The sequence below is a fragment of the Heptranchias perlo genome, chromosome 21 (genome assembly GCF_035084215.1).
Source record: "Heptranchias perlo isolate sHepPer1 chromosome 21, sHepPer1.hap1, whole genome shotgun sequence".
Classification (NCBI taxonomy): Eukaryota; Metazoa; Chordata; class Chondrichthyes; order Hexanchiformes; family Hexanchidae; genus Heptranchias; species Heptranchias perlo.
In genome coordinates, this window is record NC_090345.1 from 26,437,020 (window position 1) to 26,454,040 (window position 17,021).

At 42.8% G+C, this 17,021-nt stretch overlaps 1 protein-coding gene across 1 annotated transcript in view; it reads right to left on the bottom strand.

Annotated features, from left to right (window-relative positions):
- Nucleotides 1-17,021, bottom strand: part of adam12 (ADAM metallopeptidase domain 12) — a 289,205-nt gene that overhangs the window by 232,605 nt on the left and 39,579 nt on the right. The window contains 1 exon segment of the mRNA XM_068002357.1: nucleotides 3,850-3,923. Within this exon segment, the coding sequence (XP_067858458.1) occupies nucleotides 3,850-3,923 (74 nt within the window).

Here is a 17,021-nt window from a genome sequence, read left to right on the forward strand (position 1 = left end):
AGGTAAAGAACACATTAAAGGTGGCAATGCCAAAAGAAAAGTAATATTATGGACCTTAATCACAAAAACAAGGGCCGTGATTTCCTGCAGGGAGCTGGTGTAACTCCAAAAGAATGTGTAGGAAACTTTTATACAAGCCACTCTGCTGGTCCTGCACTTGTCCCAGCCACTTCCACAATTTCCCACCAGCAGTGACAAGAGGCATAGAGTATATCTGCCCAAATATGGGCAAGTGTACACAAACGCTATGCAAATGACAGAAATACGTCATACGGTATAGGCGCGCCTGAATTTCTGGGCCACTAACTCTTTGTTGTGGTACAAATCTAACTGACTTAAATGACTCTTAAGCATGTATGAGTTTTGACAATGAGCGTTAGTAGTCTATTCAACTGCAGGGCATCACAGCCAAACCAAATCCTGTCCTCATCCCACATCTACACATGCACATGTTCCAACAGGGCGCATTGGATAGTAATTGGTTGCAGGAACCCTGGTTGACCTCTTTCGGGGACACAGAGGCCAATTATAGCATCCTTACTACTCTTCCACTGACATCGGCTAAGTCACACCAAGGTGTGAATCTTGGATTTTCCTGGTGTGTGTGGCTCAACTACTTACTGAATAAACTTGCTGAGCCGTCAGAATAAATTGTTGTTGGATCTAGCCCCACAATCTACAGTGTGATGATTGACAGGAGGGAGGTTGACATGGATACTTACTATTTGAATAACCCAGAAACAAAATTGAACTAAATCCAAAACATAATTTTACTACTTATTTTGGCGGGTACCATTCAATTCAATAACAATTGTGGAAAAATGTAACATTAAACGCTATCAGTTTAAAAAGACAATAAATTGGCCTTCCAGTCTTATTTCCCAAATATTAATTAAAACTTGTCATTGCTATGTCTCCACTGTAATAGTACACTGAAGTGAAATTGTTCAATGTTGGTTGGTCTTGAATTTTTATGGTTAAGATGAGCAACCGATGAACAACAGACAAAATGGATGCTGTCCCTGAAAATGGAAGTCTTGAAATATATATGAAGTATTTGACATATATTAATCTGTTTTAATTTAAATGCATCTCCCTGCAATACAACGTCAACACTATTGGTAGGATACTGCGAGCAGAAAGTTAATTCAAGTACATGATTAATTGCAGACAGAGCAGGGTCAGTCGAGCAGCACTTCCTTGGTCACCAGCTGATTGCCTAGTAACAGTGTTAACTCTAGGTCTTGGCTTGGTGCATTGGGGACATAACTGATTGAACCGACTGCTCCAGTCTGCTTTGGACATTCCACTGACATGCTGCAGTTGTAATTGTATCCAGGAAGGCTGATTCTTTCTTTACTTAAACATTGTTTTGTTTATTTTGATTAGCTAGCATTAGGGTCAAGCTACAAGATACCAGCTTGTCAACTGTTTTTTTTCTAAAATGCGAATATTTTACTCAGCTCCCCCAAGTGTTTGTTTTTTCAAATTACTCTCATCATTCAGATGCAAAGAGAGTGCATTGTTATGAATTTGAGCTTAAAGCATGATAAACATAAATTTTAAAGAAAATACAATACTGAAGTGCAACTACACAAGTGATAGTAATATCATTAGCTAAAACATGTCCTTCAGTAATAATAGATCCACAGACTGATAGACCAAGAGGGCAGAATCATCCATAAAAGGGCCAGCACAGGCACAATGGGCCAAATGCCCTCCTTCTGTGCTGTACCATTCTATGATTTTAGTGCAAAGTTCTTTAATAACGATAATGGGTATAGTCTATACTATAAACTATAAGTCTATAAATTTGGCCACCCAGCACCCATTTTTTGAGCACTAACTGGCTTACTAAGCCGCCAATACGGCAGGAAGGAAGCATGCACACATTTCCAGCCAGAAGTGTGCCGCCTTCCATATTGGGAAAGGACAATAATGGGCCTAACGCCTGTTTCTCTGCCCCAAACCTTCACTTACCTGAGGGCTGTTGTGACATTAGCAGTGGCCCTCAAGTAAGACCTTCATTGTCTCTTCGCCGGCTGGCTGTTCACGCCACGCTGGCTTGGTGGAAATGAGGCCCAAGTCCCAATATTGGGGGCACTTTGGGCCTCATCATTCGGGTGCAGAGGTTGTACCCTGCGCCCTCCGTGCACCCAAAAATGAATTTCTACCCTAATATATCTTTAAAAATGTAAATACTCAAATGTAACACCTTATAAATGAACAATCAAAATGTTATTATAGACAAGGTAAAATTTCAGTCTCTTATGGTATTGTATAGTGGAAAAATCTATTTTGTAGCTCTCCTCCCTATTGAAGAAAAGCACTATTGCTTGTTTTTCATGTAATGAATTCTGGCATGGATGAAATTACAACGGTCACCTGCTTTAACCGTACAGTGTATGAATAAACTGGTCAAATATTGTTTTGTTAACTCAATAGAATTCCCTTTATTTTTGGTAGTTTTGTTGGAAGTGAAATTAAAGAAATCTTACGGTGACCATCTGGTATGCAATCAATAGTAGCAACTGAAAGCATAAAACAAAAGGGCATTTTGTGGTATAATATAGGATTAAGTAGAATTCAACAGCATTTGACACCTGCTGGTTAGTGATCCTCAATAACATTTACTTTTAAAGCATTATTCTAACCCACGACTGTAAAAATAAAAGCCACGTGATCTATATCTATGTAAGTTGGGATGACATCACAAAGAAATGTGCCAGGCAGGTACTTGAGCTGGAACAATTTAAACCCAACCTGAACAGCAATAATGGACCTGAGGATATTTTATTTAGTGATGCAATGTAACTGTTAGTCTTCTTAGAAAGAACAACACTTTCACATTTGTGAATGGATAGAACAGTAACTCAGTCTCCGCCAGTGCAATGTTTACTGTGTGTTTTTGTTTTCTGTAGTGGCAATAGAACCCTGGTTAATAATCAGCCTTTGATAAACTCATCATCGCTGTTCAGGATGACCTCACTAGCTGCTGAAGTGGCGTTAAGCAAACTGATTCATTGTATAATGTAGTATGGGACTCACAGGGACAAAGGTCTGAGGCTAAATTTTTCTCTGTTCATGTAACTGCAGTCATAATGTGCCCATGGGATAAAAATGGGGACGTCCTCTGGTAATGGCAGATACTAGAGTTGCAAAATTAATCACCATGTGCAATTTTTCAAAATAACTTACCAGTTTCCATCTCATATGCGTATATTGCCAACACCAAAATTTGTCTCTTTTTAGTAGTCATGTAATCCAAAAATGATTATTTTGTTCTGCACACTAAGGTCTGTATAATCCTCATGAGGCAGACTTAGAGTTAAAACTGTAATCTTCAACTGTAGAATGGAGCATGATGTCAGCACTCAAACATAGCTTGAGCATTGAGAATGTTTAACTGAAATGTTGAGGTTCAGATTTATTAGGGAAAGACAGAGTTACTGCATAGTACTAATTCTGCCAAGGTGGAAATGTTTGATTGATGATAAATAATATTGCTGCATGTTTCAATCGTCAAAAATAAAAGCAGCAGGGTCATTAGATACACTGACTTGTCATCACGTTCATCACAAGGCAAATATAAAAAACAAAGCTGTAAATAAGTTTGAACTTTTATTTATGATGTTAATGAATGTTCAATATTACTTGACATGTTTAACAGAATCTTAGAATGTGTTGGTTGATGCTTATTTAAATTGAAAGTATATTAAATTCAAATAGGACCATTAGAGTTACAAAATGTTTACCAAAATCTACGCATCATTAAGCAGAACACACTTATTGCCCTAGGCGTTTCATATACCATCAATCTGTAGCACAGACTACATTAGAACTACTCACTCATTTCTTTCAAGTTCGATGATCAACTGTTTGCCTTCAGCTTCAATTAGGAACTTGACCCATGTAGGGTGGCTCTGTGGTAAAAATACAAAATCATATGAAATAGTGTTTAAAATGCATGGTGTAATTAGAACTCTTGTTTGTATGTGTCTGAGATTGTTTGAAATAGTGCTTAGTCTATTCACTGGGTCCCTCAGCGGTTTCTAACCAGCTATTGCTGGGCTATGATGAAAGCAGGCGCTGTATATGTTATAATCAGAGCAGCCTAGCTGATAACAGAAGAGTCCAGATCATGAGTGCTGGAAATACTGGAAATGCTGAGTGAGTATAGTGAAGTCACTACAACATACCAGCATCTTTAATTTCCAAAAGGGTTGAAGGATACCAGTTCAGAGTTTATGCCTTGTCAGTGTTTATATTTGGAAGATACCAACATGATAACAGTCGAAAACCCAGGAACCAAAAGAATGAGCCTATTTGATTGCTACACTTCCTTTAGATCACATGCCCATAAAACTCTCAGTCCTCAGTCCTCTTGCAGTGCAAAGGTTGAATTACTAAATCGTGAATTCTTTTAGGTCTTTCAATGAGGCAATGAAAATCTTGTTTCTTTCAATTCTTTGAAGATATAGCTGCTTCTCATGTATCTCATAATTTGAGCCAATACTAATCACCTCTCTTGGACAATATACGAGAAAAACCTTGTTGTCTGATGGGTGATCCCTCTTTCACCTCTAAACTCCAACCTATCTTATGACTCCATTTTACCAACACTATTGTGGTCAATGTCTTTCTGAACTTTCCTGCCCTGTTTTGCCAAAGCTGCAAATACACCACCTTCCTCTTCCCCAAATTCTTACTATATTGAAATTAAGACTCATTGCACTTCCACGCATTTAAAATGAACCGGTTAGTGACTCTTATAATAGAAGACAAACAAATTACACGTGAATGTGTTAAGTATTTGTAGCCTAATAGTCGCACAGTGTAATTTTAGGGTTAATGGATAGACATGCCAATGAAACAATCCCAGTGTGAGACATTGATTACAAACATCTTTATCATTGTTCTACCGCTTGACTGGTCATGCATGGGTTGAGAAATACATTATTGTTTGGTAATGTCTGAATATAATTGATTAATCTAGTCTGTGTCTGTCTACCTTAGATCAAGAAGAGAGTGAAAGTTTGTACTGGTGATAAATGAACCTAAAGTAATGATATTTTGGGGAGATTTTTTTTGGTCAGCATTCAGATCTGCATTGGATTTCCTGGGCGCAGCCAATATTGGAAAATCAGGTAGTGTCTGAAGGAAAATGGGTCAGCGTTCCTGATGACGTCATTCGGTAACTTCCGGGAGCCATGTTGGATGACAAGCATGGTTGCTGTCTGTCGGTACTGTACAGTATTTTTCTTTCACGCATACACTGACTGGGCCAAATGCAATGGAGCAAATCTGATGTATTTGTCCCTGGTATCAAAAGCAAAGTGGATGGAGCACAAATAAACATCCCAGTGAGGCTTCAGGTAATGAGGCTGTTTGTTTTCCTTCGTGCTAGCGATAAATCTGCCAATCCACCCAAGAGCTTAAATCATGCTTTTCCCCCTCCCTCTGAAGGTGTGTTTTAGCTCTGAACTGTATCGTTTCACTTTGCTGCATTTTTGTTTTATGCTGATATATGTGGTCAAGGAGGGATAATGTGATACAGCCGCTGTGAGTGATAACTATAAGGTTATTTATGTGGTCATTCTGCCTTTAACTTTCACTGTAGTACATACAGCACTTACAAATATTGGCACGTTCTCTTGCTTTTAGTAATTAAAAAATATTAATATCCAACTCGTTTGTCTATTAATTAGACAGCCCGGTTCCCACCAGTAGGACAACTACAGAATGACGCTGAAAATATTCTATTATTTTAATATAATGCAAGAAATGAAATATATTACAACTAATTTAGACTTTGGAAAGGATTGATCTCTCCTACCAAGTATTTTTAAAGAGAGGATCCACATAGAAGTATCTTAAAATAATTTGAAAAAGCCAAAATAATTTAACTAACAGCAAAGGACGAATATTTCCAGTTTTGCTTTTCAACGATTTCCATTCCTCCTATGTCTAGGGTACAGAGAAAAATCTTTCCTCCCGATCTCCAAGTAAATGCTGGAAGTGCACGGTAGGTCTGCTAGCATCTGTGTGCAAAGTTGGGTTAATATTTCATAAAAAGAAGCACAATACAATGCTGGAATCTAACAACTACATAAGAATATTCCCCCTGCCCCCGGTGTACTCAAGTTTCGGCACAAAGAAATGACAATCAAATCCTCTTAATATATGTTTTAATAAAAAAAAGACTTGGGAGAAATATCTCATTTTACTCCAGGCCCTCTCACTGGATTCTGCCATTAATTGTTATGGACAAGAATATTAGCAGGGCAACTAATTTCACAAGTATTGTTTTAGGTCTTCGCTGGTTGTTGGACTTTAATGTTTTGACTGCGCACAAGGTAAAGAGTGAGTGCAGTGCAGAATCTGTGGAGGTTAATACAAAGATTCAGGGAGGGGATGTCACCACACACAAAAAAAATGAACCTCTTCGAAAATGATCACAGAGTAAAAAGCGAAAACTTAGACCGATGAAAACAAATTTCTGTCATTAATCGGGTGCTTTTTACACCAATGTTAATCCCAAACGCACAATCAAATGTGTGTTCTATTTCCCCAGCAAACAAAGCAGTTGGAAGGGGTTTCTTTCATGTAGTAATTGACAGGAATGTGACCAATAAAGTGTGTGTGTCCTCCTCAGCCACTTAATATTTGTCTTGTGTTCCTTTTTATAAATCTGAAATAGAATTATTTTAATTGAGTTAGTAGACTGTGACCTTTCTAAAGTTGGTTCAATTCAAGGTCATTTGTTTTGACTGGGCAACATTTGGATAGCAACAACAAAACAATTTCTACCTGTATGCCAACATGGCGCATCACGTGACCTGTGACATGAATTAGGAACACCCTATAGGGTGCACTCTGACCTGTCCAATTCTCTGATGTTTGCTGCATCAAAGCGATCCAGTTTGCCTGGGTACAAACCCAGGTAAATTTCCCCTTTCAACTGAAATATATAATGAACAAACTTGAACCTAAGTCTTCACTCTCGGTTACAACCTTCGCTAGCACAAAAAACTAAAACAGATGATTTACAGTTGTACAGCTGTCTTAAGAGTAAACCCCACGGTGATGAAGAAATCTTCTTATAGTTTGGCTGAACTTCTGGCATCTGTGGGTAATATAGTCTGCATGTTCTGAAACCAATATTGCCAAAAGATGAAATTCAGAAATGCTCAAAGCTGAGGTGTTTCCTCCAAATGCATCTAAGGATTGTTATATTTTAGTTTCTCCCTGGTAGCTGTGATGTCTTTGCTATTGTTCCACTGCCAAAAAATTCCATTGTATCTATTTCACATTAGCTGTCAGAAAAAACCTGAATCCATTTCATTTTTGTATCTGGATTTTGTGACATTTTTCCAAGTCTAATTCACAAGCAAATCAATCCTACAAAATGCCAATTTTTGTATTTTTACCTATACAATGTAAATTCCTCCTACCTTGGTTTGAGAGTGCTTTAGTAAAATCGTATGGACCAAAAAATATACAAGTCAAAATGAGAAATTACTCTGATATTGATGCCTTTTAAGGCTCAGGTTATGAAACCCACACTAATACACAAGAATTGTACAGTAGCATATAAGAATAAGACACTGAAGAAATTAATCTGGAAATTAACGTTTGCAATATTAGCACATAAACCCTTAACACATTCGTATGACATTTTTTATCTGCTAATTTCACATTTTAAATGAATGGTTGACACCTCTTAAAATATTGGACAAAAGAATGTCAGACCATTGCACAGTGTCTGAATGGTATTATCCGGACAAATTAATTTTTAAGGTATCCTTACTTCCTGAAATTTGCATGGTGTGTTTATCAGAAGCCAGTCCGTTCTCGTACACCAGAAACACTTTACATTAATTAATGAGTTATTTTGTAAAAATATGTCTCAGTGTTAAAGTTGCTTTAAAGCAGGAAAATCTGTCTAGTTCAGTATTTCTATTCCTTCTCCTCTTTATGTTTCCCACTTCCTTTTTCTATGATATGGGAACCATTAACTTTATTAGTAAAAGGAGCTCATGGGCTCCAGGGGAGTCATAAATGTAGTTTATGGCTCTGCTCCATCTTGCTGAAATGAGCATCTTCCAGGAAGGTTCTAACTAAGTTTTTCCAAACTAACTGCATCAACCACAATATTCAACCACTTCCCTGTTGGAAAGAGGGATTTCCAATAGTTCTATTTAAATCTCTTTTAAGCAAAGACCCAGATGTCCAGTGATAGACTTGGGCCTCGTGAACTGAATTCTTGTAAAATGCCCTGTTTGTATCAGATACGAGAAAGCTGCTCCACTAAATATTTGGAATAGGTAGTTATAATTCCTCAGGGGAGAAAAGGTACACAAACATCAGATGTTGCATGCTTATGCAACATAATCAGGCTTTTGTTGTACGTTTCTGATAGAATGCTAAATGAATGCAAGTTGTTGTTGTTTATTGCTAACAGACTGTACTCACAGTGTTTGTCTGTGTTGTTTTCAGAATGAAAAATATAGCTGGCAAACCACAGACTAGGATAAAAACTGCACCTTCTCTGATGTTTGAACTGACTCCTCTCGTGAGATTTTCCAACTGCCCCCAAATTAAACAGAACAATTTGTTTTTATATATTAGATAACAGTTACCATAACCTGAATTTTGAATATTTGATTTCTCAAATTCAAAAAGGAACTGTCAAATACAAGGTTGTTTAAGTTTGAATTAGCTTTCAAGTCTGTAACTGACAAAACTTGTAATACTGAATCGGAACAGGCACAACACAACGGTTCTGGCTTTAGCTGGCTGTTAAATTCCACATGCATTATGACTGGGTTTTCTTGAACAAGAGTTAGGTCCCAAAATTACACGTCCTTTATTCCCATTGAAGTGCCAAAATTAGATATTCTTCCCTATGGAAGCATCAAAGGATTAAGGGAAAGTAAAGCCAGAGGCTCAGGGCTAATACCATCCTGCACTTTGTTATGTCTTGTACCCCTTCTCAGTCACTGACATGCAGGTCTACATGCAACCCATAACCACAAAAAAAAAATCACATAAAGTATCTTGCAATGCAGCCTCTGATAGAAGGTATGGGCTCGATTTTGCCAGGCCTGCGGGTTTCCGGCGGGTTGGGTTTCGGGAGCGTGGTCAACACGCTCGGCGAAATTAGTGGGTTGCCCGCGCGATCGTAGCAGGCAACACACTAATAGGAATCAATTACCTGCTCCTCCGGGGTCCGCGCCGCTGGTCTGCGCGTCGGGCGGGCTGCGCATGCGCAGTACAATCTGTCAGCTGGAGGCTCTCTAGTTAAAGGGGCAGTCCTCCAATGACAGATGTTGCAACCAATGGAACAAATTACAGCATGGAGCAGCCCAGGGGGAAGGCTGCTCCCAGTTTAATGATGCCTCACTCCAGGTATCAATAGATGGGGTGAGGAGGAGGGGGAGGACAGAGATCTTCCCCCCGGCGGGCGGGAGGAAGCAGCCTGCCTCTGCCACCAAGAAGGCCTGGCTCAAGGTGGCAGAGGGGATCACCTGCGCCACCAACATATCGCCCACCTGCATACAGTGCAGGAGGCGCTGCAATGACCGCAGTAGGTCAGCCACAGTGAGAACACGAAGTCTTTCCCCTACACTCCGTCTGCCACAACACTGCCCCCACCCCACATCTCCTTCGGCACCGCCAACACTACTCTGTCACATCACCCTTCATACCCACTCAAACCCCATCCTCATCTTACCTCCACCTACTCACCTCGCCAGTACTCATCCTGCCACTAACACGCAACCCAATCCTCATACAATCTCACGGCTCCATCCCATACTCACCCTCTCGTGCATCTCCCTCACGGCCAGCCTCACTCAACCTGCCACCACCTGTGCTGCAGCCACAGGGCATGCATCACATATGTGCAGTAGGCAGCGTAAGGCAAACGTGTCGTGAGCATGAAGGGGGTGCACAAGGGTGTCTGAGGGTTTGCCATGGGTGTTACCTATATTGAATTTCAGAGCAACAAACATCACACATTATATTGGCACCACCACTGCCATGTCTCCGCGAATCCTGTCCGTTGTGTCCAATAATGCCCGCTCCTGGGTATCACTATGAGGACCCACCACTGATGCCACCCATCGTGTTACTGCAGAGTAGGTGCAGGTGTATTTGCAGGGCTCTTCCGCGCAGACGACTGAGAGACATCGGCGGTGTACCCGGCTGCACCCTGGAAGGATGCGGAGGAGAGGTTGTGGAGGGCAGTGGTGACTTTGACAGCGACAGGTAGGCAGTTGGTGCTGGGGCCAGCCAGGAGCAGCTCGGCATGAAAGAGCCTGCAGATCTCCATGACTACATGTCGAGTGAATCTGCGCTCCGTGTGCACTGCTGCTCGGAGAGGTCCAGGGAGCTGCGCCTCGGTCTGTGGGCCCTGTGGCGAGGGTAGTGCCCGCCGCGATGCGTCTCTCTCTGCGGTAGCCCTCCCTCCTGCTGTGCAGGTGGGCGTGCAACAACACCGTGTTGGGGGGCTCCACTTCTCTGCGGCGGACAGCGTGGACTGTGAGGCTGCTGGGGCTGGTCATGCTGTTCGTCCTCCGAGGGTGTCCACGCACCACCCATCTAGCAGGTGTTGGTCTGAGGGGTTGTGCAGGGTAGGTGGGTGGTTCCCCGGACTGGGGCTGCAGTTTTGTGTCGGTCTGTCCTCTGGCTTGGTGGGGGGTGGTGGGGGGCAGGGGTTGCCCTATGTGACGCGGTGGCCTCCTGCGTGGGTGAGGGCTCTCCCCCGTGGAGTGCACCTTGTCACCTGCCACAGGCTGCTGGCTGCAACACGCCTGGTTGGAGAGAGACTGTTTCCCCCAGTGTGTGAAGCACTCTGCGATGAAGGTAAAATCCCACACTTCCTCTTCTGACAGCTGATTCAGCTCATTAAATGACCTCAACAAGCAAGGTAAGTACTCTCAAGTGGAACCCCGCTGGCTTTAATTGCCTGCGGGATTCCCACCAACGGGGGCCACGCACGCAGCCCCGCACGTCATCGGGGAACCCGGAAGTGGTCGGGATCGCGGCGCGATCCGGTCACGTGACCAAATATCGGGATTTTCGGGGCCCCCCCGCTGGAAACCCGCAGGAAACCCGACGCTAAAATCGAGCCCTATCTCTTAGAGCCAGCATTCTAATATATGTTTCTTTTCCGTTACCATAGGTCTGGAAGGGCAGCCTGCCAGTGCTGCCAGTGAGTCAGAACAAGCAGGCATCTCACAGCACCCTGTATTACAATCATTAATGTTTGCAAACACCAGCATAGCTGCACACATCCTGGAGGATACAGATGGTGTGCTTGGGGAGGTAGTACTGGATGAGTCACAGTGCACAGATAAGGAAGAGCAAGTAGTGGTGCCAGAAGAGAAGCAGAAACCTACTGCTGAGATGGCCACATGGGTGCGATCAATAATTCCCTTTACTGCAGTATGGCAAAATTGGTAAACCATGTTGTGTTCCTGCTGCTACTCAGTGGGAAAGGAGATGAAAGTGCTATCCCTGCAAAAAAGTGATTTGCCAAAAGCAACCCACAAGTGGGGGAGCAGAGCAGACCCCTCCCCTGACTGATGGCTGGACACGTGTGTGACAAAGTATATTGCAAATCTTTCATATGCCAAAAATGGAAAATGGCCTCATGTACTGCACCAGTGGGTGGTTCTGTTGAGGTAACATTACGTGACAGATTGAAAACATTAAGCTGCCATCTAATGTTACATGCCAGCCACTACCTAACCCACAACAATCAGCTGGTGCTCCTTTCTAAAAATGTGCATTTGTTACCTCCCAGATACCAGCAAATTGAGCAGAAGTACCTTAAAAGAACATTTGAGGTCCAAATGTGAAAGCTATATTGTCTGAATGAAAAGAAGTGTGCAAAAGCAAAGGCACAGCTGTTAAAGCACCTCCACAAATCTTCCGAAGATGGCCCCACAAGTTATAATATGTTGAAAATTGGAAATAAACGCCACACCCAAAAATCTAATGGAACATTTCTGAAAATATCAATTGAGCGACTAACAACCGTATTTAAAATTGGAAGGTGAAGCATGCATTAAGTGAAAAAGCAGCAGCTGCCAAATAGCATTCCCATAGATGAGCCATTTAAAAATGGGTATAATCTAAATTAAACTGGCAAAGGGTAAAACACCTTCAAACACCAGCCCCCATTCTGCTCATCGACTGCCACTGCCTCCATCCCCACTGTGCACTTATCGTGGCCGTCTCCCATGATGATTGCAAACAGCCTCCCCAAAAATGATTACTGGATGTCAGCTACTTGATGGAAAGCACAGGCAGTAACATCACAAGCTGGATGGGCAGAAGGATTATGAACAGGTCTCCGGACAAAAAAAGGGAGGCACCCTCACCATGAAAGTGAACACAATCAGCTGGACTCCATCGAACTCCCCCCAACCCCCATCTCTTCCCCACTGAACAGAAATGTCACAACTGAAAACAAAGACTAAACTGGAAGCCAGGATATTCTGTCCCTCCTCCAGCAGTGGAAAACAACCAAACTCCCCCCATGGAACAGAAACTTTGTTAAACTGTCACAAATACATGTCAACCTTCTCCCCTCACTGATCAAATAGAGAAAACCATAACCTTACCCACCCCTCCCCCACAATTAGGCATAAAAATTGGAAATGGATTCACCCCCACTGGAGTTCTCTACCTCTTGAAAGAATAGATAGATTATGAGCCTGCCCCTTCCTCTCCTACCTCTTTCCCCCTCCTCCTCACTTCTCCGCCTCATCTTATTCCACCTGTCTGCCTCCTTCCCCCTTCCTGGGTCAACTCAATTATCCCCTACCCACTAACCCTGTTTGACCTAAAGACTGCACTTAGTTTTGACCACCAGTGTGCAACATCACAGGAGATTAACTAGTACTTAAATAAGATTAGCATTGCCCAAATACAAGAAACTATCTTAAACAATGAAAGCAAAAATACTTTACTGGTATTTCAAATATAAATCAGTATGTTTTTTATTAATAAAAATGCATTTGCATAGTAACAACGGCAAATAAAAGTTCTGTGCATATTCAGAATATAAAATTAACCCAACTTTTTTAAAAAATGTAATAAGGTCCCAAAGTGACAAAATAAACCATAGAATCATACAAAATTACAGAAGGAGGCCATTCGACCATCATGCCTGTGCCAGTGCTAACTGCTGTATTCTGATCAAATTCCTTTGCCTTTTCCCTATTCTTTTATATTCTTCCTTTTCAAATATTTATATTGTATAAAATGTCAAATTAAATTTCTATGTGCCATAGTTAGAAGTATTAAAATATGGATTTGAAACCTGGGTATTCCAGGGATTCCAAAACAAATTCAATCAAAAAAGTGAATGATGCAGAAGGAGTAGTTTAGAAGCTGATGGATCGAATTAATGGCCAGGGTGTTCCACCCTCCTTCCACCAACTTTTTGCCAGAACTAGGATGAGCGGGAGTGGGAAATGAGTCAAGGAATGGGTCAGAGATGTGCTCCTCCCACTTCCCACTTGAAGTGACAGGTGACTTACAATACATCCACTGATCTGCCTATTTTCCATCATTTGATGGGGGGAGGTGGGGGGAGGATGGAATTAAATTTTAAAAACCAGAATGCCTATGCAATTGATCATAGAGAGGGTGAAAGCACAAACTATGGCTCTGGCAATATATATGCTATAGTAGGCCTCCAAGGCTTGCTACGGCCATTCTTTCTCCTTGCCCTCCCTACAGGCAGAGTCCTCGGTAAGGCCGGTCACCTAAAGTCCAGAAAAATGGCGGGGATCAGAGGTGCATCTTTGTGGTGGGTGGAAGACTACCACTCTGAAAATGCACCCCAATTTCACACCAGTGTAAAATATCGGCCCATGTGTCACTGAACAATTAAAGCTCGTTTTACAACCCTATACAACATTTAAAAATGAACCTACTTAAAATTTAAATGATGTGATGTCTTTCATTTTTATATAAAAGTGCAGATTAATTCATTAGAATTGCTAACGACCTTAACATGGCTGTTGACAAATAAAGCTAGCTTTTTTACTAATTTTTGGTAAGATTCTTTATTCCAGTTTTGGAGCAATACGAATGGTCAGCACAAGGTTAAATGTTGCTGTTAGCACTTTCCAGCTATCCTTCCTCACTTTTTATTTACATCTACATTTTCACTAAAATTAGCAAAGATAGGAATTTTATCCCTAATGTATTTTACATGAATACATACCCAAGGATAAAACAACGGGAACACTTTTTCTATTTATAAATGGTCCTTTCTGCACATTGATATAGATGTGTAAATGTGGGATGTTGTTGCACAAGCACGCAGACTATTATTTCTGATGGATGGAACTGATAAGTTCCTATTAGGTCACATTGCAAAGCATTTGTATTATTGGATGCCTGTGCATTCAACCATGGTTTTTTCACCCAAACCCATCAGTTATATGTCACTTCGCATTGAATTTAGCACCTGTCATTGCATTGAATTTAGGACCTGTGATTCAGATATATGCAGAGTATTTTTTCTTTATTATACTTTTGGGAGTTGTTGCATTTCTCTCTTTGTGAAATTACTCTCAAAAGTGCAGTTACAGAGTCCCCAACGCCATCCCAAATTTCTTCAAATGTGTACAGCAGAGCTTTCTTCAAATTGTTGTTTTGCAGCATTATAAAGATTTTCCAGTTTTAGAGTAACTGCTAATTGACATCTCCAAACCACTTTCACACACCATGGGCTCGATTTTAAAAGGGCAGCAGGGGGTTGGGAGGGGGGGGGGTCAATGGGGGCGCGGCAAACCCGAATAATAAAAACTTACTGTTACCCACACGATTGCGACTTAATTGGTGCCCCTTAACCTTGTTTCCGGGTTTGCTGTCCAAAAGCTGTGCAGTGGGTGGACTGCCCAACCGCATGTCAGGCTGTCAGCTGGAGCATCTGGATTTAAAGGGCCATTGCTCCAATGGATTTTATTGGAGCAAAGAGCAAGAAGACCCAATGGAGCAGATTCAGCGATGCCTCACTTCAGCTGCTACTGGCTGGGGTGAGGAGGAGGAGGGAACTATTTTACCTGGCCGACAGGAGGAAGCGGCCTGCCTCTGCCACCAAGGAGGCCTGGCTCGAGGTGGCAGAGGAGGTCACCAGTAGCAGCAACATCTCCCGCACCTGGGTCCAGTGCAGGAAGCGCTTCAATGACCTAACTAGGTCAGCAAAAGTGAGTACACTTACTGATTCTCCTGCATTCCTTGGTGCACATCAACTAACCCCTCCAACTCATTCTGCACTGCCAAGACTACTCCATCACATCACTCCGCAAACCCACTTAAGGCTCATCCTCAACTTACCTGCACTTCCTCAGCACTTCCTCACCTCCCCATTTGTCACCCCACCACTACCACTCACCCCAATCCTGATCCAATGTGATGTCTCTTTCTAATATTCACCCTCTGATGCACCTCTTTCACGGTCAGCCTCACTCAAAGCAATGCATTAATCGGCTGACCACTTCACCATCACTCACACGTCTGTACTTTCTCCCCTTCTAGAAGAGAGCGCAAAATGCACGCGAGAGGGCGAGGACTGGAGGGGGACCACAACAAGTAGTGGTCCTCACAGACATGGAGGAGGAGTCTCTGCAGATCAGCCACACCCTCGACATTCTGTCCGTCGGGGACACCACGTCTGGTGACATAACTTTAACATTCATCACACACAACACGAATTGATGTTAACAGTGCTTGGCATGTTGAACACCTCAGTATGCTCATCGCAACATGACTCATCTGTGATGATGCTTAATATCGCCTTCTGTTCTCTCACAGGCCCTTCAACGACCACAGTGATGGCAGAGGGCGATTCCTCAGAGCAGCTCCCGGTCTCTGAAGGCGCACCGTCACGTCTTAGCGAGCCATCCACCAGCGCAGATACTCACACCTCAGTGGGTCCTAGTAGTCAGTTAGTTGGGTTGGCACCTGGTGAATCACCACACACAAGTGAGCACGAGCAGACACTGGTGGCAGGGGCAGCTGTGGAGAGTCTGCATCGGTGGGCGCACTCCTCTTCAGGCTCTGCTAAGCTGAGCGCAGATGCTGAACCCCCGGGGGCCATCCCTTAAAAGGAGAATGATCGAGGGACAGCAGCACATTTGCGAGGTACTGGAACTGGTGCCATGCACACTCTCCACAACAGCGCAGAGAATGGAGGAGTCCAACTCCTGCATTAGTGGAATGGTGACACAGGTACAAGATGGAAACTCTGAAATAATGTCACAGGGATGTGAGCAACTGTCTGAGATAGTGTCGTATGTAACTACTGAAATGTCTGAGATAGTGTCACAGGTAAGTGCGGGAATGTCTGTGATGGAGAGAAGGCTAGCCTCCGTTGAGCTTCAAACACAGCTCACAAATGAGTCCATTCAGGCCCTCACAATGGCCGTTCAGACTCACGGTGAACAACATTCTGCCGCCTTAAACAGGCAGACAGAAACTTTACAACTGGGCTTCCAAGGCATCATACTTGTCCTCCAAACTGTTCTCTAGCAGCGTGGTAGGAGTGATGTGGGCCTGGTCCAGGAGAGGGATGATGTTGAAAGGTGACATGGAAGTGGGGACGCCACTCAGAGCGCTCCCACATCTCACCCACTGCCCCCTCTCAACCAATACCCGCAATGCTGCCTCCTCTCAGGTGGCCAAGTCAGCCCCATCACAGGTGCAGGTGGAGCAGTCTTTGGCGCGGCCCTCCAGGGCTCCAAAACCCAGAGAGCTTAGGCCAAAAGCATCTAAGCAATCCGGCCATGGACATGAGCAACCTGCCACGACCTCTGCTGCAGTCACAGGGGATGCACCACGTAGAAGCGGTAGGAAGAGAAAGGCTAAGGATTTGTGATCACGAAGGGTATGGACAAGGGTGTCTGACAGACTGTCATGTTTTTCATTTATATTTAGTTTTTATTAAAGTCACATTAAATGTTATCATTCTCACCACTACTACCATGTCATGC